Below are 21656 nucleotides of genomic sequence, written 5' to 3' on the forward strand. Positions count from 1 at the left end.
ATTTTTGTCTCTCTCAATATCTCTGTGCTCACTCTCTCGCTCTCTCTCTCTCTCTCCCTCCCTCCCTCCTTGTTCTTTGCTGGCTGTATGGCTCTCTATCTCTCACTCTCCATCTGTCTCACTTGCTCGCTGTTTTTTTTTGTTTCTCCCTTTCTATTTCTCTCTCTCTCTCTCTCTCTCTCTCACTCTCTCTCACTCTCACTCTTGCACTCTAACTCTCTAGATGTCAAATTCTTCATCTGTCTCCCTACCTTACTGTTTCTCTACATCTATCTAACTCCCCAGCTCTTTTTCTCTCCCTAGACAGCCCTTTTTCCCCTGATATTTCTCTCCCACTCATTGTCTTTCTCCCTCACTGCCTCTTTCTCTTTATGTCTCTCTCTGTAACTGTCTCTCTTGTTCCCTCACTGTCTGTTTTTATCTCTCTCAATATCTCTGTTTTCTCAGTCTTTCTCCTCCCTCTTTTTCTCTCCCTGTCACTGTCTCTCTGTCTCTATTTTTCTTGCCCTCAAAGGTATTGTTTTTTGTCTCTCAAAATCTGTCTTTTCTCTCTCTCTCTCCCTCTCCCTCTCCTTGTCCTTTGCTGGCTGTATTGCTCTATATCTCTCTCACTCTTTGTCTCTCTTACTTGCACTGTTTCTTTGTTTCTCGCTTTCTTTTTTCTATCTCTCCATCTCTCTCTTTCGCTCTGATTCTTTCTTTTTCTGTCTCTATCTTTGTGTCTCTCTATAGATCTAATATTTCATCTGTTTTTCTCTCCCTGGATCTCTATCTCCCCTGATATTTCCCTCTCCCTCACCATCTTTATCCCCCACTGTCGCTATCTCTTTCTCTCTGTATCTCTCTCTGTCTCTATCTCTCTGTCTCGCTGTCTCCCTCCCCAGCCCTCCCTGTCCTTCGCTGGCAGTATTGCTTTCTATCTCTCTCACTCTTCAATCAGTCTCACTCTCTCATTGTTTCTTGGGTTCACCCTTAATTTCTATTTCTCTCTCATTCTCTCCTTTTGTGTTTTTCTTACTGTATGTCTACCTCTCTCAGTGTCTCTCTATTTCTATCTCTCTCCATTCCTCTTACTCCATATTTGTCTGTTACTGTCTCTCTTCTTTGGTCACTGTATATTTTTGTCTCTCTCAAAATCTCTGTATTCTCTGCCTCTCTCTCTCTCTAGCACTATCTTTCTGTCTCTGCCTTGCTCTATCAAAGGTTTTTTTTTCTTTCAAAATCTGTCTTTCCTCTCCCTCTCTCTCTCTCTCCCTCTCTCTAGCTGTCCATGTTATTTTCTGGCTGTACTGCTCTCTATCTCTCTCACTCTTTGTCTCTTTCACTTGCACTGTTTCTTTGTTTCTCATTTTCTTTTTTCTCTCTCTCCAAATCTCTAATTCTCTTTTTCTGTCTCTATCACTGTATTTCTCCCTCTTTCATTGTCACTATATTTCTATTTCTCTCCATTCCTCCTTCTCTATATTGCTGTCACCCTCTCTCTTGCTCACTCACTCTCTATTTTTGTCTCTCAATATATCTTCTCTTCCTCTCTCTTCTCTCTCTCTCTCGCTCACTGTCTCACTTGTACTCTCAGTCTCTAGATGTCTTACACTCCATCTGTTTCACTATCTTTCAGTCTCCCCATAAATCTAAGACTCCAGCTGTTTATCTCTTGCTGGATATCTCCCTCTCCCCTGCTATTCCTATCGCATTCAACATGTTCCTCCCTCACTGTCTCTATCTCTGTCACTCTGTCCTTCTATGTCACTGTCTTTCTTGCTTGCTCAATCTCTCTTTTTGACTCTCAATATTTGTCTTATCTTCCTTTCTCTCTCTCTCTCTCTCTCTCTCTCTCTCTCTCTCTCTCTCTCTCTCTCTCTCTCTCTCTCTCTCTCTCTCTCCATGTTCTTGGATGGCTCTATTGCACTCTATCTCTTTTACTCTGTCTCTTTCACTTGCACTGTTTCTTTGTTTATTGCTTTCTTTTTTCTCTCTCTCATTCTCTCTTTTTCTGTCTCTATCACTGTATTTCTCCCTCTCTCACTGTCTATTTTTATCTCTTTCCACCCATCTTCCTCGGTATCTCTGTGTTTTTTCACGCTGCTGTTGAATCTCTATCTCCCTGATTCTCAATCTCTCTCTGTCTCTCTCCTTCTCTCTCTCCTTGTCTCACTTGCACTCAGAATCTAGATGTCTAACACTCCATCTGTCTCACTATCTTTGACTCTCTCCATACATTGAACACTCCAGCTGTTTATCTCTCTCCCCTGGTATTCCTATGTCATTCAACATCTTCCTCTCTCACTGTCTCTATCTCTGTCTGTCTCTGTCATTGTCCCTCTTGCTCATTCACTGTTTTTGTCTCTACCAATATCTGTCTTCTCTTCCTCTCTCTCTCTCTCCCTATATCACTCTCCTCTGTCTCTCTCCCTCTACCTGTTCTTTGATGGCTGTATTGCTCTTTATCTCTCTAACTCACAGTGTTTCTTTGTTTCTTGCCTTATTTTTTCACTCTCTCCATCTTTCTTTCTCTTTTGCTCAAATGCTCTCTTTTTCTGGCTCTGTCACTGTATTTCTCCCTCATTCACTGACTCTCTATTTCTATCTCTCTCCATTCCTCTTTCTCTATATTGCAGTTTCCCAAGCTCTCCCTTCCTCTTATACTCTCTATTTTATTCTCTACCAATATCTGTCTTCTCTCTCTCTCTCTCTCTCTCTCTCTCTCTCTCTCTCTCTCTCTCTCTCTCTCTCTCTCTCTCTCTCTCTCACTGTCTCACTTGTATTTTGAGTCTCTACCTATCTTACACTCCATCTGTCTCACTATCTTTGAGTGTCTCCATAAATCTAACACTCCTGGTGTTTCTCCCTCAGTGGATATCCCTCTCTCCCCTGGTTTTCCTATTTCATTCAACATCTTCCTCCCACACTGTTTCTATCTCTATCATTCTGTCCTTCTATGTCACTGTCTTTCTTGCTTGCTCACTTTCTCTTTTTAGCTCTCTCAAAATCTTTCTTCTCTCCCTCTCTCTCTTTCTCTCCATCTCTCCTTCTTTCTCTCCCTTTCTTTATTTTTGGGTCTCTATCACTGTCTTTCTCCCTCTCTAACTGTCTATTTCAATCTCTCTCCATTCCTCTTTCTCTATATTGCTGTCTGTCACTGCCTCTTTTGTTCGCTCATTGTCTATTTTTGTCTCTATCAATATTGGTCTTCTCTTCCTCTCCCTCTTACTATCTTCCTCTTCCTAACTCTCTCTCTCTCTCTCTCTCTCTCTCTCTCTCTCTCTCTCTCTCTCTCTCTCTCTCTCTCTCTCTCTCTCTCTCACTGTCTCACTTGTATTTTGAGTCTCTACCTATCTTACACTCCATCTATCTCACTATCTTTGAGTGTCTCCATAAATCTAACACTCCAGGTGTTTTTCACTCTGTGGATATACCTCTCTCCCCTGGTTTTCCTATTTCATTCAACATCTTCCTCCCACACTGTTTCTATCTGTATAACTCTGTCCTTTTATGTCACTGTCTTTCTTGCTTGCTCACTTTCTCTTTTTATCTCTCTCAATATCTTTCTTCTCTCCCTCTCTCTCAATCTCCCTCTCTCTCTCTCTCTTTCTCTCCATCTCTCTTTCTTTCTCTCCCTTTATTTTTGGGTCTCTATCACTGTCTTTCTCCCTCTCTAACTCTCTATTTAAATCTCTCTCCATTCCTCTTTCCCTATATTGCTGTCTGTCACTGCCTCTTTTGTTTGCTCATTGTCTATTTTTCTATCAATATTGGTCTTCTCTTCTTCTCCCTCTTCCTCTCTTCCTCTCTCTCAATCTCCCTCTCTCCCCCTCTCTCTCTCTCTCTCTCTCTCTCTCTCTCTCTCTCTCTCTCAATCTCCCTCTCTCTCAATCTCCCTCTCTCTCTCTCTTTCCCTCCATCTCTCTTTCTTTCTCTCCCTTTATTTTTGGGTCTCTATCACTGTATTTCTCCCTCTCTGTCTATTTAAATCTCTATCCATTCTTCTTTCTCTATATTACTGTCTATCACTGCCACTTTTGTTCGCTCATTGTCTATTTTTATCTCTATCAATATTGGTCTTCTCTTCCTCTTCCTCTCCCTCTTCCTCTCCCTCTTCCTCTCTCTCTCTCTCTCTCTCTCTCTCTCTCTCTCTCTCTCTCTCTCTCTCTCTCGCTCACTCACTCTGTCTCTCTCTCTCCCTCCCTCCTTCCCTCTCGCTGTTTCACTTGTACTACCATTCTCTAGATGTTTTATACAACGTCTGTCCCACTATCTTTAAGTTTCTCTATAAATCTAACACTCCAGCTGTTTATCTCTTGCTGGATATCTCGCTCTCCCCTAGCATTTCAATCTCATTCAACATCTTCCTTCCTCACTGTCTCTAGCTGTGTCTGTCTCTGTCATTGTCCCTCTTGCTCATTCACTGTTTTTCTCTCTATCAATATCTGTCTACTCTTCCTCTCTCTCTCTCTCCTCTGTCTCTGTCTCTGTCTTTCTGTCTGTCTGTCTGTCTGTTTCTGTCACTCTCTCCCTCCCTCTCTCTCTCTCCTTCTCTACCTGTTCTTTGATGGCTGTATTGTTCTTTATCTCTCTCACTCGCAATGTTTCTTTGTTTCTTGCTTTCTTTTTTCTGTCTCTCCATCTTTCTTTCTCTTTTGCTCAAATACTCTCTTTTTCGGGCTCTGTCACTGTATTTCTCCCTCACTCACTGCCTCTCTGTTTCTATCTCTCCCCATTCCTGTTCCTCTATATTGCTGTTTCCCATGCTCTCCCTTCCTCTTATACTCTCTATTTTATTCTCTACCAATATCGGTCTTCCCTTACACTCTCTCTCTCTCTCACTGTCCCACTTGTATTTTGAGTCTCTACCTATCTTACACTCCATCTGTCTCACTATCTTTGAGTCTCTCCATAAATCTAACATTCCACGTCTTTTTTACTCTGTGGATATCCCTCTCTCCCCTGGTTTTCCTATTTCATTCAACATCTTCCTCCCACACTGTTTCTATCTCTATCACTCTGTCCTTTTATGTCACTGTCTTTCTTGCTTGCTCACTTTCTCTTTTTATCTCTCTCAATATCTTTCTTCTCTTCCTCTCTCCTCTCTCCCTCTCTCTCCATCTCTCTTTCTTTCTCTCCCTTTATTTTTCGGTCTCTATCACTGTCTTTCTCCCTCTCTGACTATTTAAATCTCTCTCCATTCCTCTTTCTCTATATTGCTGTCTGTCACTGCCTCTTGTTTGCTCATTGTCTATTTTTCTCTCTCTCAATATTGGTCTTCTCTTCATCTCCCTCTTCCTCTCTTTCTCTCTCTCTCTCTCTCTCTCTCTCTCTCTCTCTCTCTCTCTCACTCACTCACTCACATTGTCTCACTTGTATTCTGAGACTCTACCTATCTTACACACCATCTGTCTCACTATCTTTAAGTCTCTCTATAAATCTAACATTCCAGGTGTTTTTTACTCTGTGGATATCCCTCTCTCCCCTGGTTTTCCTATGTCATTCAACATCTTCCTCCCACACATTCTCTATCTCTATCACTCTGTCCTTCTATGTCACTGTCTTTCTTGCTTGCCCACTTTCTCTTTTTATCTCTCTCGATATCTTTCTTCTTTCCCTCTCCCTCCCTCTCTCTCTCTCTCCCTCCCTCTCTCTTTCCCTCCATCTCTCCATCTCTCTTTCTCTCCCTTTCTTTATTTTTGGGTCTCTATCACTGTATTTCTCCCTCTCTGTCTATTTAAATCTCTATCCATTCCTCTTTTTCTATTTTGCTATCACTGCCTCTTTTGTTCGCTCATTGTCTATTTTTGTCTCTATCAATATTGGTCTTCTCTTCCTCTCCCTCTTCCTCTCTTCCTCTCTCTCTCTCTCTCTCTCTCTCTCTCTCTCTCTCTCTCTCTCTCTCTCTCACACACACACACTGTCTCACTTGTATTCTGAGTCTCTACCTATCTTACACACCATCTGTCTCACTATCTTTGAGTCTCTCCATAAATCTAACACTGCAGGTGTTTTTTACTCTGTGGATATCCCTCTCTCCCCTGGTTTTCCTATGTCATTCAACATCTTCCTCCCACACAGTCTCTATCTCTATCACTCTGTCCTTCTATGTCACTGTCTTTCTTGCTTGCCCACTTTCTCTTTTTATCTCTCTCGATATCGTTCTTCTTCCCTCTCCCTCCCTCCCTCTCTCTTTCCCTCCATCTCTCCATCTCTCTTTCTCTCCCTTTCTTTATTTTTGGGTCTCTATCACTGTATTTCTCCCTCTCCAACCGTCTATTTCTATCTCTCTCCATTCTTCCTTCTCTATATTGCTGTCTGTCACTGCCTCTTTTGTTCGCTCATTGTCTATTTTTATCTCTATCAATATTGGTCTTCTCTTCCTCTCCCTCTTCCTCTCTTCCTCTCTCTCTCTCTCTCTCTCCCTCCCTCTCTCTCTCTCTCTCTCTCTCTCTCTCTTGCTCACTGTCTCTCTCTCTCTCCCTCCCTGCCTCCCTCTCGCTGTTTCACTTGTACTACCATTCTCTAGATGTTTTATACAATGTCTGTCTCACTATCTTTAAGTTTCTCTATAAATCTAACACTCCAGCTGTTTATCTCTTGCTGGATATCTCACTCTCCCCTAGCATTTCAATCTCATTCAACATCTTCCTTCCTCACTGTCTCTAGCTGTGTCTGTCTCTGTCATTGTTCCTCTTGCTCATTCACTGTTTTTGTCTCTTTCAATATCTGTCTACTCTTCCTCTATCTCTCTCTCTCTCTCTCCTCTCTCTCTCTCTCTCTCTTTCTGTCTCTGTCTGTCTGTCTGTCTGTTTCTGTCACTCTCTCCCTCCCTCTCTCTCTCTCCTTCTCTACCTGTTCTTTGATGGCTGTATTGCTCTTTATCTCTCTCACTCGCAATGTTTCTTTGTTCCTTGCTTTCTTTTTTCTCTCTCTCCATCTTTCTTTCTCTTTTGCTCAAATACTATCTTTTTCAGGCTCTGTCACTGTATTTCTCCCTCACTCACTGCCTCTCTGTTTCTATCTCTCCCCATTCCTGTTCCTTTATATTGCTGTTTCCCATGCTCTCCCTTCCTCTTATACTCTCTATTTTATTCTCTACCAATATCTATCCTCCCTCTCTCTCTTTCTCGCTCTCTCTCACTGTCTCACTTGTATTTTGAGTCTCTACCTATCTTACACTCCATCTGTCTCACGATCTTTGAGTGTCTCCATAAATCTAACACTCCAGGTGTTTTTCACTCTGTGGATATCCCTCTCTCCCCTGGTTTTCCTATTTCATTCAACATCTTCCTCCCACACGGTTTCTATCTCTATCACTCTGTCCTTTTATGTCACTGTCTTTCTTGCTTCCTCACTTTCTCTTTTTATCTCTCTCAAAATCTTTCTTCTCTCCCTCTCTCTCTCTCTCCATCTCTCCTTCTTTCTCTCCCTTTCTTTATTTTTGGGTCTCTATCACTTTCTTTCTCCCTCTCTCAGTCTCTATTTCAATCTCTTTCCATTCCTCTTTCTCTATATTGCTGTCTGTCACTGCCTCTTTTGTTCGCTCATTGTCTATTTTTGTCTCTATCAATATTGGTCTTCTCTTCCTCTCCCTCTTACTATCTTCCTCTTCCTAACTCTCTCTCTCTCTCTCTCTCTCTCTCTCTCTCTCTCTCTCTCTCTCTCTCTCTCTCTCTCTCTCTCTCTCACTGTCTCACTTGTATTTTGAGTCCCTACCTATCTTACACTCCATCTATCTCACTATCTTTGAGTGTCTCCATAAATCTAACACTCCAGGTGTTTTTCACTCTGTGGATATACCTCTCTCCCCTGGTTTTCCTATTTCATTCAACATCTACCTCCCACACTATTTCTATCTCTATCACTCTGTCCTTTTATGTCACTGTCTTTCTTGCTTGCTCACTTTCTCTTTTTATCTCTCTCAATATCTTTCTTCTCTCCCTCTCTCTCAATCTCCCTCTCTCTATCTCTCTTTCTCTCCATCTCTCTTTCTTTCTCTCCCTTTATTTTTGGGTCTCTATCACTGTCTTTCTCCCTCTCTAAGTCTCTATTTAAATCTCTCTCCATTCCTCTTTCCCTATATTGCTGTCTGTCACTGCCTCTTTTGTTTGCTCATTGTCTATTTTTCTATCAATATTGGTCTTCTCTTCTTCTCCCTCTTCCTCTCTTCCTCTCTCTCAATCTCCCTCCCTCTCTCTCTCTCTCTCTCTCTCTCTCTCTCTCTCTCTCTCTCTCTCTCTCTCTCTCTCTCTCCCTCCCTCTCTCCCTCTCTCTCAATCTCCCTCTCTCTCTCTCTTTCCCTCCATCTCTCTTTCTTTCTCTCCCTTTATTTTTGGGTCTCTATCACTGTATTTCTCCCTCTCTGTCTATTTAAATCTCTATCCATCCTTCTTTCTCTATATTGCTGTCTATCACTGCCTCTTTTGTTCGCTCATTGTCTATTTTTATCTCTATCAATATTGGTCTTCTCTTCCTCTCCCTCTCTCTCTCTCTCTCTCTCTCTCTCTCTCTCTCTCTCTCTCTCTCTCTCTCTCACTTGCTCACTGTCTCTCTCTCTTTCCCTCCCTGCCTCCCTCTCGCTGTTTCACTTGTACTAGCATTCTCTAGATGTTTTACACAACGTCTGTCTCACTATCTTTAAGTTTCTCTATAAATCTAACACTCCAGCTGTTTATCTCTTGCTGGATATCTCGCTCTCCCCTAGCATTTCAATCTCATTCAACATCTTCCTTCCTCACTGTCTCTAGTTGTGTTTGTCTCTGTCATTGTTCCTCTTGCTCATTCACTGTTTTTGTCTCTTTCAATATCTGTCTACTCTTCCTCTCTCTCTCTCTCCTCTGTCTCTCTCTCTCTTTCTGTCTCTGTCTGTCTGTCTGTCTGTTTCTGTCACTCTCCCTCCCTCTCTCTCTCCTTCTCTACCTGTTCTTTGATGGCTGTATTGCTCTTTATCTCTCTCACTCGCAATGTTTCTTTGTTCCTTGCTTTATTTTTTCTGTCTCTCCATCTTTCTTTCTCTTTTGCTCAAATACTGTCTTTTTCAGGCTCTGTCACTGTATTTCTCCCTCACTCACTGCCTCTCTGTTTCTCTCTCTCCCCATTCCTGTTCTTCTATATTGCTGTTTCCCACGCTCTCCCTTCCTCTTATACTCTCTATTTTATTCTCTACCAATATCTGTCCTCCCTCTCTCTCTTTCTCTCTCTCTCTCACTGTGTCACTTGTATTTTGAGTCTCTACCTATCATACACTCCATGTGTCTCACTATCTTTGAGTCTCTACATAAATCTAACACTCCAGGTGTTTTTCACTCTGTGGATATCCCTCTCTCCCCTGGTTTTCCTATTTCATTCAACATCTTCCTCCCACACTGTCTCTATCTCTATCACTCTGTCCTTCTATGTCAAAGTCTTTCTTTCTTGCTCACTTTCTCTTTTTATCTCTCTCAATATCTGTCTTCTCTTCCTCCCTCCTTTCTCTCTCTGTCTCTCTCTCTCTCTCTCTCTTCTCTCTCTCTCGCTCACTCACTCTGTCTCTCTCTCTCCCTCCCTCCTTCCCTCTCGCTGTTTCACTTGTACTACCATTCTCGAGATGTTTTATACAACGTCTGTCCCACTATCTTTAAGTTTCTCTATAAATCTAACACTCCAGCTGTTTATCTCTTGCTGGATATCTCGCTCTCCCGTAGCATTTCAATCTCATTCAACATCTTCCTTCCTCACTGTCTCTAGCTGTGTCTGTCTCTGTCATTGTCCCTCTTGCTCATTCACTGGTTTTGTCTCTATCAATATCTGTCTACTCTTCTTCTCTCTCTCTCTCTTTCTGTCTCTGTCTGTCTGTCTGTCAGTCTGTTTCTGTCACTCTCTCCCTCCCTCTCTCTCTCTCCTTCTCTACCTGTTTTTTGATGGCTGTATTGCTCTTTATCTCTCTCACTTGCAATGTTTCTTTGTTTCTTGCTTTCTTTTTTCTGTCACTCCATCTTTCTTTCTCTTTTGCTCAAATACTCTCTTTTTCTGGCTCTGTCACTGTATTTCTCCCTCACTCACTGCCTCTCTGTATCTATCTCTCCCCATTCCTCTTCCTCTATATTGCTGTTTCCTATGCTCTCCCTTCCTCTTATACTCTCTATTTTATTCTCTACCAATATCTGTCTCTTCTCTCTCTCTCTCTCTCTCTCTCTCTCTCTCTCTCTCTCTCTCTCTCTCACTGTCTCACTGTCTCACTTGTATTTTGAGTCTCTACCTATCTTACACTCCATGTGTCTCACTATCTTTGAGTCTCTACATAAATCTAACACTCCAGGTGTTTTTTAACTCTGTGGATATCCCTCTCTCCCCTGGTTTTCCTATTTCACTGAACACCTTCCTCCGACACTGTCTCTATCTCTATCACTCTGTCCTTCTATGTCAAAGTCTTTCTTTCTTGCTCACTTTCTCTTTTTATCTCTCTCAATATCTTTCTTCTCTTCCTCTCTCCTCTCTCTCTCTCTCTCTCTCTCTCTCTCTCTCTCTCTCTTCTCTCTCTCTCGCTCACTCACTCTGTCTCTCTCTCTCCCTCCCTCCTTCCCTCTCGCTGTTTCACTTGTACTACCATCTCTTTCAATATCATTTCTTCTCTTCCTCTCTCCTCTCTCTCTCTCTCTCTCTCTCTCTCTCCCTCTCTCTCTCTCTTTCTCTCCATCTCTCTTTGTTTCTCTCCCTTTCTTTATTTTTGGGTCTCTATCACTGTATTTCTCCCTCTCTAACTGTCTCTTTCTATCTGTCTCCATTCCTCCTCTATATTGCTGTCTGTCACTGCCTCTTTTGTTCGCTCATTGTCTATTTTTGTCTCTATCAATATTGGTCTACTCTTCCTCTCTTCTGCTCTCTCTCTCTCTTTCTCTCCATCTCTCTTTCTTTCTCTCCCTTTCTTTATTTTTGGGTCCCTATCACTGTATTTCTCCCTCTCTAACTGTCTATTTCTATCTCTCTCCATTCCTCCTTCTCTATATTGCTGTCTGTCACTGCCTCTTTTGTTTGCTCATTGTCTATTATTGTCTCTATCAATATTGGTCTTCTCTTCGTCTCCCTCTTCCTATCTTCCTCCCTTTCTCTCTCTCTCTCTCTCTCTCTCTCTCTCTCTCTCTCTCTCTCTCTCTCTCTCTCTGTCTCTCTCTCTCTCTCTCTCACTGTCTCACTTGTATTTTGGATCTCTACCTAACGTACACTCCATCTGTCTCACTACCTTTGAGTGTCTCCATAAATCTAACACTCCAGGTGTTTTTCACTCTGTGGATATCCCTCTCTGCCCTTGTTTTCCTATTTTATTCAACATCTTCCTCCCACACTGTTTCTATCTGTATAACTCTGTCCTTTTATGTCTCTGTCTTTCTTGCTTGCTCACTTTCTCTTTTTATCTCTCTCAATATCTTTCTTCTCTCCCTCTCTCCTCTCTCCTCCCCAGCCCCCCCCTCTTTCTCTCTCCGTCCATCCCTCTCTCTCTTTCTCCATCTCTCTCTCTCTCCCTCTCTCTCTCTCTTTCTCTCCATCTCTCTTTCTTTCTCTCCCTTTCTTTATTTTTGGGTCTCTATCACTGTCATTCTCCCTCTCTAACTGTCTATTTAAATCTCTCTCCATTCCTCTTTCTCCATATTGCTGTCTATCACTGCCTCTTTTGTTCGCTCATTTTCTATTTTTGTCTCTATCAATGTTGGTCTTCTCTTCCTCTCCCTCTTCCTATCTTCCTCTCTCTCACTCTCTCTCTTTCTCCCTCCATCCCTCTCTCTCTTTCTCCCAATCTCTCTCTCTCACTCTCTTCCTCTCTCTTTCTCCCTCTGTCTCTCTTTCCCTCCATCTCTCCATCTCTCTTTCTTTGTTTTTGGGTCTCTATCACTGTATTTCTCCCTCTCTCTCTCTATTTAAATCTCTATCCATTCCTCTTTCCCTATACTGCTGTCTATCACTGCCTCTTTTGTTCGCTCATTGTCTATTTTTGTCTCTATAAATATTGGTCTTCTCTTCCTCTCCCTCTTCCTCTCTTCTCTCTCTCTCTCTCTCTCTCTCTCTCTCTCACTTGCTAACTCTGTCTCTCTCTCCCTCCCTCTCCCTGTTTCACTTGTACTACCATTCTCTAGATGTTTCACACAGCGTCTGTCTCACTATCTTTAAGTTTCTCTATAAATCTAAGAGTCCAGCTGTTTATCTCTTGCTGGATATCTTGCTCTCCGCTAGCATTTCAATCTCATTCAACATCTTCCTTCCTCACTGTCTCTATCTGTGTCTGTCTCTGTCATTGTCCCTCTTGCTCATTCACTGTTTTTCTCTCTATCAATATCTGTCTACTCTTCCTCTCTTTCTCTCTCCTCTGTCTCTCTCTCTCTTTCTGTCTCTGTCTGTCTGTTTATGTCACTCTCTCCCTCCCTTTCTCTCTCTCTCCTTCTCTACCTGTTCTTTGATGGCTGTATTGCTCTTTATCTCTCTCAATCGCAGTGTTTCTTTGTTTCTTGCTTTCTTTTTTCTCTCTCTCCATCTTTCTTTGTCTTTTGCTCAAATACTCTCTTTTTCTGGCTCTGTCACTGTATTTCTCCCTCACTCACTGCCTCTCTGTTTCTATCTCTCCCCATTCCTCTTCCTCTATATTGCTGTTTCCTATGCTCTCCCTTACTCTTATACTCTCTATTTTATTCTATACCAATATCTGTCTTCCCTCTCTCTCTCTCTCTCTCTCTCTCTCTCTCTCTCTCTCTCTCTCTCTCTCTGTCTCTCTCTCTCTCTCTCACTGTCTCACTTGTATTTTGAGTCTCTACCTATCTTACACTCCATGTGTCTCACTATCTTTGAGTGTCTCCATAAATCTAACACTCCAGGTGTTTTTTACTCTGTGGATATCCCTCTCTCCCCTGGTTTTCCTATTTCATTCAACATCTTCCTCCCACACTGTTTCTATCTCTATTCCTCTGTCCTTTTATGTCACTGTCATTCTTGCTTGCTCACTTTCTCTTTTTATCTCTCTCAATATCTTTCTTCTCTTCCTCTCTCCTCTCTCTCTCTCTCTCTCTCTCTCCCTCTCTCTCTCTCTTTCTCTCCATCTCTCTTTGTTTCTCTCCCTTTCTTTATTTTTGGGTCTCTATCACTGTATTTCTCCCTCTCTAACTGTCTCTTTCTATCTGTCTCCATTCCTCCTCTATATTGCTGTCTGTCACTGCCTCTTTTGTTCGCTCATTGTCTATTTTTGTCTCTATCAATATTGGTCTACTCTTCCTCTCTTCTGCTCTCTCTCTCTCTTTCTCTCCATCTCTCTTTCTTTCTCTCCCTTTCTTTATTTTTGGGTCCCTATCACTGTATTTCTCCCTCTCTAACTGTCTATTTCTATCTCTCTCCATTCCTCCTTCTCTATATTGCTGTCTGTCACTGCCTCTTTTGTTTGCTCATTGTCTATTATTGTCTCTATCAATATTGGTCTTCTCTTCGTCTCCCTCTTCCTATCTTCCTCCCTTTCTCTCTCTCTCTCTCTCTCTCTCTCTCTCTCTCTCTCTCTCTCTCTCTCTCTCTCTCTGTCTCTCTCTCTCTCTCTCACTGTCTCACTTGTATTTTGGATCTCTACCTAACGTACACTCCATCTGTCTCACTACCTTTGAGTGTCTCCATAAATCTAACACTCCAGGTGTTTTTCACTCTGTGGATATCCCTCTCTGCCCTTGTTTTCCTATTTCATTCAACATCTTACTCCCACACAGTCTCTATCTCTATCACTCTGTTCTTCTATGTCACTGTCTTTCTTGCTTGCCCACTTTCTCTTTTTATCTCTCTCAATATCTTTCTTCTCTCCCTCTCTCTCTATCTCTCTCTCTCTCCCTCTCTTCCTCTCTCTTTCTCCCTCTCTCTCTCTCTTTCCCTCCATCTCTCCATCTGTCTTTCTTTCTCTCCCTTTCTTTATTTTTGGGTCTCTATCACTGTATTTCTCCCTCTCTAACTCTCTATTTAAATCTCTATCCATTCCTCTTTCTCCATACTGCTCTCTATCACTGCCTCTTTTGTTCGCTCATTGTCTATTTTTGTCTCTATCAATGTTGGTATTCTCTTCCTCTCCCTCTTCCTATCTTCCACTCTCTCTCTTTCTCTCTCTCTCTCTCTCCATCCCTCCCTCTCTCTCTTTCTCCCAATCTCGCTCTCTCACTCTCTTCCTCTCTCTTTCTCCCTGTCTCTCTTTCCCTCCATCTCTCCATCTCTCTTTCTTTTCTCTCTTTCTTTATTTTTGGGTCTCTATCACTGTATTTCTCCCTCTCTCTCTATTTAAATCTCTATCCATTCCTCTTTCCCTGTACTGCTGTCTATCACTGCCTCTTTTGTTCGCTCATTTTCTATTTTTGTCTCTATCAATGTTGGTCTTCTCTTCCTCTCCCTCTTCCTATCTTCCTCTCTCTCACTCTCTCTCTTTCTCCCTCCATCCCTCTCTCTCTTTCTCCCAATCTCTCTCTCTCACTCTCTTCCTCTCTCTTTCTCCCTCTGTCTCTCTTTCCCTCCATCTCTCCATCTCTCTTTCTTTGTTTTTGGGTCTCTATCACTGTATTTCTCCCTCTCTCTCTCTATTTAAATCTCTATCCATTCCTCTTTCCCTATACTGCTGTCTATCACTGCCTCTTTTGTTCGCTCATTGTCTATTTTTGTCTCTATAAATATTGGTCTTCTCTTCCTCTCCCTCTTCCTCTCTTCTTCTCTCTCTCTCTCTCTCTCTCTCACTTGCTAACTCTGTCTCTCTCTCCCTCCCTCTCCCTGTTTCACTTGTACTACCATTCTCTAGATGTTTCACACAGCGTCTGTCTCACTATCTTTAAGTTTCTCTATAAATCTAAGAGTCCAGCTGTTTATCTCTTGCTGGATATCTTGCTCTCCGCTAGCATTTCAATCTCATTCAACATCTTCCTTCCTCACTGTCTCTATCTGTGTCTGTCTCTGTCATTGTCCCTCTTGCTCATTCACTGTTTTTCTCTCTATCAATATCTGTCTACTCTTCCTCTCTTTCTCTCTCCTCTGTCTCTCTCTCTCTTTCTGTCTCTGTCTGTCTGTTTATGTCACTCTCTCCCTCCCTCTCTCTCTCTCTCCTTCTCTACCTGTTCTTTGATGGCTGTATTGCTCTTTATCTCTCTCAATCGCAGTGTTTCTTTGTTTCTTGCTTTCTTTTTTCTCTCTCTCCATCTTTCTTTGTCTTTTGCTCAAATACTCTCTTTTTCTGGCTCTGTCACTGTATGTCTCCCTCACTCACTGCCTCTCTGTTTCTATCTCTCCCCATTCCTCTTCCTCTATATTGCTGTTTCCTATGCTCTCCCTTACTCTTATACTCTCTATTTTATTCTATACCAATATCTGTCTTCCCTCTCTCTCTCTCTCTCTCTCTCTCTCTCTCTCTCTCTCTCTCTCTCACTGTCTCACTTGTATTTTGAGTCTCTACCTATCTTACACTCCATGTGTCTCACTATCTTTGAGTGTCTCCATAAATCTAACACTCCAGGTGTTTTTTACTCTGTGGATATCCCTCTCTCCCCTGGTTTTCCTATTTCATTCAACATCTTCCTCCCACACTGTTTCTATCTGTATAACTCTGTCCTTTTATGTCACTGTCATTCTTGCTTGCTCACTTTCTCTTTTTATCTCTCTCAATATCTTTCTTCTCTTCCTCTCTCCTCTCTCTCTCTCTCTCTCTCTCCCTCTCTCTCTCTCTTTCTCTCCATCTCTCTTTGTTTCTCTCCCTTTCTTTATTTTTGGGTCTCTATCACTATATTTCTCCCTCTCTAACTGTCTATTTCTATCTGTCTCCATTCCTCCTCTATATTGCTGTCTGTCACTGCCTCTTTTGTTCGCTCATTGTCTATTTTTGTCTCTATCAATATTGGTCTACTCTTCCTCTCTTCTGCTCTCTCTCTCTCTCTCTCTCTCTCTCTTTCTCTCCATCTCTCTTTCTTTCTCTCCCTTTCTTTATTTTTGGGTCCCTATCACTGTATTTCTCCCTCTCTAACTGTCTATTTCTATCTCTCTCCATTCCTCCTTCTCTATATTGCTGTCTGTCACTGCCTCTTTTGTTTGCTCATTGTCTATTATTGTCTCTATCAATATTGGTCTTCTCTTCGTCTCCCTCTTACTATCTTCCTCCCTTTCTCTCTCTCTCTCTCTCTCTCTCTCTCTCTCTCTCTCTCTCTCTCTCTCTCTCTGTCTCTCTCTCTCTCTCTGTCTCTCTCTCTCTCTCTCACTGTCTCGCTTGTATTTTGGATCTCTACCTAACGTACACTCCATCTGTCTCACTACCTTTGAGTGTCTCCATAAATCTAACACTCCAGGTGTTTTTCACTCTGTGGATATCCCTCTCTGCCCTTGTTTTCCTATTTTATTCAACATCTTCCTCCCACACTGTTTCTATCTGTATAACTCTGTCCTTTTATGTCTCTGTCTTTCTTGCTTGCTCACTTTCTCTTTTTATCTCTCTCAATATCTTTCTTCTCTCCCTCTCTCCTCTCTCCTCCCCAGCCCCCCCTCTTTCTCTCTCCGTCCATCCCTCTCTCTCTCCCTCTCTCTCTCTCTCTCCCTCTCTCTCTCTCTTTCTCTCCATCTCTCTTTCTTTCTCTCCCTTTCTTTATTTTTGGGTCTCTATCACTGTCATTCTCCCTCTCTAAATGTCTATTTAAATCTCTCTCCATTCCTCTTTCTCCATATTGCTGTCTGTCACTGCCTCTTTTGTTCGCTCATTGTCTATTTTTGTCTCTATCAATATTGGTCTTCTCTTCCTCTCCCTCTTCCTACCTTCCCCCCCCCTCTCTCTCTTTCTCTCTCACACTGTCTCACTTGTATTCTGAGTCTCCACCTATCTTACACACCATCTGTTTCACTATCTTTGAGGCTCTCCATAAATCTAACACTCCAGGTATTTTTTACCCTGTGGATTTCCCTCTCTCCCCTGGTTTTCCTATTTCATTCAACATCTTACTCCCACACAGTCTCTATCTCTATCACTCTGTTCTTCTATGTCACTGTCTTTCTTGCTTGCCCACTTTCTCTTTTTATCTCTCTCAATATCTTTCTTCTCTCCCTCTCTCTCTCTATATCTCACTCTCTCCCTCTCTTCCTCTCTCTTTCTCCCTCTCTCTCTCTCTTTCCCTCCATCTCTCCATCTGTCTTTCTTTCTCTCCCTTTCTTTATTTTTGGGTCTCTATCACTGTATTTCTCCCTCTCTAACTCTCTATTTAAATCTCTATCCATTCCTCTTTCTCCATACTGCTCTCTATCACTGCCTCTTTTGTTCGCTCATTGTCTATTTTTGTCTCTATCAATGTTGGTATTCTCTTCCTCTCCCTCTTCCTATCTTCCACTCTCTCTCTTTCTCTCTCTCTCTCTCTCCATCCCTCCCTCTCTCTCTTTCTCCCAATCTCGCTCTCTCACTCTCTTCCTCTCTCTTTCTCCCTGTCTCTCTTTCCCTCCATCTCTCCATCTCTCTTTCTTTTTCTCTCTTTCTTTATTTTTGGGTCTCTATCACTGTATTTCTCCCTCTCTCTCTATTTAAATCTCTATCCATTCCTCTTTCCCTGTACTGCTGTCTATCACTGCCTCTTTTGTTCGCTCATTTTCTATTTTTGTCTCTATCAATGTTGGTCTTCTCTTCCTCTCCCTCTTCCTATCTTCCTCTCTCTCACTCTCTCTCTTTCTCCCTCCATCCCTCTCTCTCTTTCTCCCAATCTCTCTCTCTCACTCTCTTCCTCTCTCTTTCTCCCTCTGTCTCTCTTTCCCTCCATCTCTCCATCTCTCTTTCTTTGTTTTTGGGTCTCTATCACTGTATTTCTCCCTCTCTCTCTCTATTTAAATCTCTATCCATTCCTCTTTCCCTATACTGCTGTCTATCACTGCCTCTTTTGTTCGCTCATTGTCTATTTTTGTCTCTATAAATATTGGTCTTCTCTTCCTCTCCCTCTTCCTCTCTTCTTCTCTCTCTCTCTCTCTCTCTCTCTCTCTCTCACTTGCTAACTCTGTCTCTCTCTCCCTCCCTCTCCCTGTTTCACTTGTACTACCATTCTCTAGATGTTTCACACAGCGTCTGTCTCACTATCTTTAAGTTTCTCTATAAATCTAAGAGTCCAGCTGTTTATCTCTTGCTGGATATCTTGCTCTCCGCTAGCATTTCAATCTCATTCAACATCTTCCTTCCTCACTGTCTCTATCTGTGTCTGTCTCTGTCATTGTCCCTCTTGCTCATTCACTGTTTTTCTCTCTATCAATATCTGTCTACTCTTCCTCTCTTTCTCTCTCCTCTGTCTCTCTCTCTCTTTCTGTCTCTGTCTGTCTGTTTATGTCACTCTCTCCCTCCCTCTCTCTCTCTCTCCTTCTCTACCTGTTCTTTGATGGCTGTATTGCTCTTTATCTCTCTCAATCGCAGTGTTTCTTTGTTTCTTGCTTTCTTTTTTCTCTCTCTCCATCTTTCTTTGTCTTTTGCTCAAATACTCTCTTTTTCTGGCTCTGTCACTGTATTTCTCCCTCACTCACTGCCTCTCTGTTTCTATCTCTCCCCATTCCTCTTCCTCTATATTGCTGTTTCCTATGCTCTCCCTTACTCTTATACTCTCTATTTTATTCTCTACCAATATCTGTCTTCCCTCTCTCTCTCTCTCTCTCTCTCTCTCTCTCTCTCTCTCTCTCTCTCTCTCTCTCTCTCTCACTGTCTCACTTGTATTTTGAGTCTCTACCTATCTTACACTCCATGTGTCTCACTATCTTTGAGTGTCTCCATAAATCTAACACTCCAGGTGTTTTTTACTCTGTGGATATCCCTCTCTCCCCTGGTTTTCCTATTTCATTCAACATCTTCCTCCCACACTGTTTCTATCTCTATCACTCTGTCCTTTTATGTCACTGTCATTCTTGCTTGCTCACTTTCTCTTTTTATCTCTCTCAATATCTTTCTTCTCTTCCTCTCTCCTCTCTCTCTCTCTCTCTCTCTCTCTCTCTCTCTCTCTCTCTCTTTCTCTCCATCTCTCTTTGTTTCTCTCCCTTTCTTTATTTTTGGGTCTCTATCACTGTATTTCTCCCTCTCTAACTGTCTATTTCTATCTGTCTCCATTCCTCCTCTATATTGCTGTCTGTCACTGCCTCTTTTGTTCGCTCATTGTCTATTTTTGTCTCTATCAATATTGGTCTACTCTTCCTCTCTTCCTCTCTTCTGCGCTCTCTCTCTCTCTCTCTCTCTTTCTCTCTCACACTGTCTCACTTGTATTCTGAGTCTCTACCTATCTTACACACCATCCGTCTCACTATCTTTGAGTCTTTCCAAAAATCTAACACTCCAGGTGTTTTTTACTCTGTGGATATTCCTCTCTCCCCTGATTTTCCTATTTCATTCAACATCTTCCTCCCACACAGTTTCTATCTCTATCACTCTGTCCTTCTATGTCACTGTCTTTCTTGCTTGCCCACTTTCTCTTTTTATCTCTTTCAATGTCTTTCTTCTTTCCCTCTCTCTCTCTCTCCCTTTCTCTGTCTTTCTCCCTCTCTGTCTCTCCATCTGTCCATCTCTCTTTCTTTCTCTCCCTTTCTTTATTTTTGGGTCTCTATCACTGTATTTCTCCCTCTCTGTCTCTCTATTTCTATCTCTCCCCATTACTCTTTCTCTATGTCGTTCTCTGCCACTCTCTCTCTTGCTCCTATACTCCCTATTTTATTCTCTACCAATATCTGTCTTCCCTCTCTCTCTCTCTCTCTCTCTCTCACTGTCTCACTTGTAATCTCAGTCTCTAGATGTCTTACACTCCATCTGTCTCACGATCTTTAAGTCTCTCCATAAATCTAACACTCCAGCTGTTTATCTCTTTCTGGATATCTCTCTCTCCCCTGGTCTTCCTATCTCGTTCAACATCTTCCTCCCTCACTGTCTCTATCTCTCTCTGTCTCTGTCATTATCCCTCTTGCTCATTCACTGTCTGTTTTTGTATCTATCAATATCTATCTTCCTCTCTCTCTCTGTCTCTCTCTCTCTCGTCTGTCTCTCTCTCTATCTCTCTTTCCCTCTCTCTGTCTCTCTTTCTCTACCTTTTCTTTGATGGCTGTATTCCTCTTTATCTCTGTCACTCGCACTGTTTCTTTGTTTCTCGCTTTCTTTTTTTTCTCTCTCCATCTCTTCTTTCTCTTTCGCTCACATTGTCTCTTTTTCTGGCTCTATCCCTGAATTTTCCCTGACTCACTGTCTCTCTATTTCTATCTCTCCCCATTCCTCTTTCTCTATATCGCTCTCTGCCACTCTCTCTCTTGCTTGTTCACTCTCTATTTTTGTCTCTCAATATCTGTCTTCCCTTCCTCTCTCCCTCTCCCTCTCCCTCTCCCTCTCCCTCACCCCCCCCTCTCTCTCTCCATCTCTCTTTCTTTCTCTCCCTTTCTTTATTTTTGGGTCTCTATCACTGTATTTCTCCCTCTCTAACCGTCTATTTCTATCTCTCTCCATTCCTCTTTCTCTATACTGCTGTCTGTCACTGCCTCTTTTGTTCGCTCATTGTCTATTTTTGTCTCTATCAATATCTGTCTTCCCTTCCTCTCTCTCTCTCTCTCTCTCTCTCTCTCTCTCTCTCTCTCTCTCTCTCTCTCTCTCCTCTCTCTCCTCTCTCTCTCACTCTCTCACTCTGTCTCTTTCTCTCTCTTTCCCTCCCTCCCTCCCTCCCTCTCACTGTTACACTTGTACTACCATTCTCTAGATGTCTTACACAACCTCTGTCTCACTATCTTTAAGGTTCTCTAGAAATCTAACACTCCGGCTGTTTATCACTTGCTGGATATCTCTCTCTCCCCTAGTATTCTCGTCTCATTCAACATCTTCCTCCCTCACTGTCTCTATCTCTGTCATTGTCCCTCTTGCTCATTCACTGTCTGTTTTTGTGTCTATCAATATCTGTCTTCTCTTCTTCCCTCTCTCTCTCTCCCTCTCTCTCTCTCCTCTGTCTCTCTCTCTCTCATTCTCTCTGTGTCTCTCTCTCTCCTTGTCTCACTTGCACTCTCAGACTCTAGATGTCTTACACTCCATCTGTCTCACTATCTTGGAGTCTCTCCATAAATCTAACACTCCAGCTGTTTATCTCTTCCTAGATATCTCTCTCTCCCCTTGTATTCCTTTCTCATTCAACATCTTCCTCCCTCACTATCTCTATCTCTGTCTGTCTCTGTCATTGTCCCTCTTGCTCAATCACTCTTTTTGTCTCTATCAATATCTGTCTTCTCTTCCTCTCTCTCTCCCTCTCTCTCTCTCTCTATGTCACTCAATCTCTCTTCTCTTCCTTTCTCTCTCCCCCCTCCCCCGCTCTCTTTCTCTACCTGTTCTTTCATGGTTGTATTGCTCTTTATCTCTCTCACTCACACTGTTTCTTTGTTTCTTGCTTTCTTTTTTCTCTCTCTCCATCTTTTTTTCTCTTTTGCTCACATTCTCTTTTTTTTCTGGCTCAATCACTGTATTTCTCCCTGACTCACTGTCTCTCTATTTCTCCCCATTCCTCTTTCTCTACATCGCTCTCTGCCACTCTCTCCCTTGCTCCTATACTCTCTATTTTATTCTCTACCAATATCTGTCTTCACTTCCTCTCTCTCTCTCTCTCTCTCTCTCTCTCTCTCTCTCTCTCTCTCTCTCTCTCTCCTCTCTGTCTTTCTTTCTCTCTCTCTGTCTCTCCTTCGCTCTCCCCTTGGCT

General features: G+C 42.4%; 2 protein-coding genes across 2 annotated transcripts; both read left to right on the forward strand.

The window, feature by feature from the left end:
- The first annotated feature begins 5011 nt into the window (after window positions 1-5011).
- On the forward strand, window positions 5012-6511 carry LOC122733585. Its single transcript, XM_043974106.1, has 2 exons — window positions 5012-5890; window positions 6386-6511. The coding sequence occupies exons 1-2, from the start codon at window positions 5012-5014 to the stop codon at window positions 6509-6511; spliced, it is 1005 nt and encodes a 334-aa protein (XP_043830041.1).
- A 1744-nt stretch (window positions 6512-8255) lies between these two features.
- On the forward strand, window positions 8256-20292 carry LOC122733584. The gene is made up of 2 exons (XM_043974105.1): window positions 8256-9176; window positions 19177-20292. The coding sequence occupies exons 1-2, from the start codon at window positions 8593-8595 to the stop codon at window positions 19760-19762; spliced, it is 1170 nt and encodes a 389-aa protein (XP_043830040.1). The 5' UTR covers window positions 8256-8592; the 3' UTR covers window positions 19763-20292.
- The last annotated feature ends 1364 nt before the right edge of the window (window positions 20293-21656 follow it).

The sequence above is a fragment of the Dromiciops gliroides genome, chromosome X (assembly GCF_019393635.1).
Source record: "Dromiciops gliroides isolate mDroGli1 chromosome X, mDroGli1.pri, whole genome shotgun sequence".
NCBI classification, from domain to species: domain Eukaryota; kingdom Metazoa; phylum Chordata; class Mammalia; order Microbiotheria; family Microbiotheriidae; genus Dromiciops; species Dromiciops gliroides.

Coding starts and splice junctions, on each gene's coding strand:
- LOC122733584 (XM_043974105.1), top strand. CDS start 8,593: ATGTTTTACACAACGTCTGTCTCACTATCTTTAAGTTTCTCTATAAAT. Junction 9,177..19,176: donor TCTGTCCTCCCTCTCTCTCT/TTCTCTCTCTCT, acceptor CTCTCTCTCTCT/CTCTTTCTCTCTCACACTGT.
- LOC122733585 (XM_043974106.1), top strand. CDS start 5,012: ATGTCACTGTCTTTCTTGCTTGCTCACTTTCTCTTTTTATCTCTCTCA. Junction 5,891..6,385: donor CTCTCTCTCTCTCTCTCTCT/CACACACACACA, acceptor CTTCCTCTCTTC/CTCTCTCTCTCTCTCTCTCT.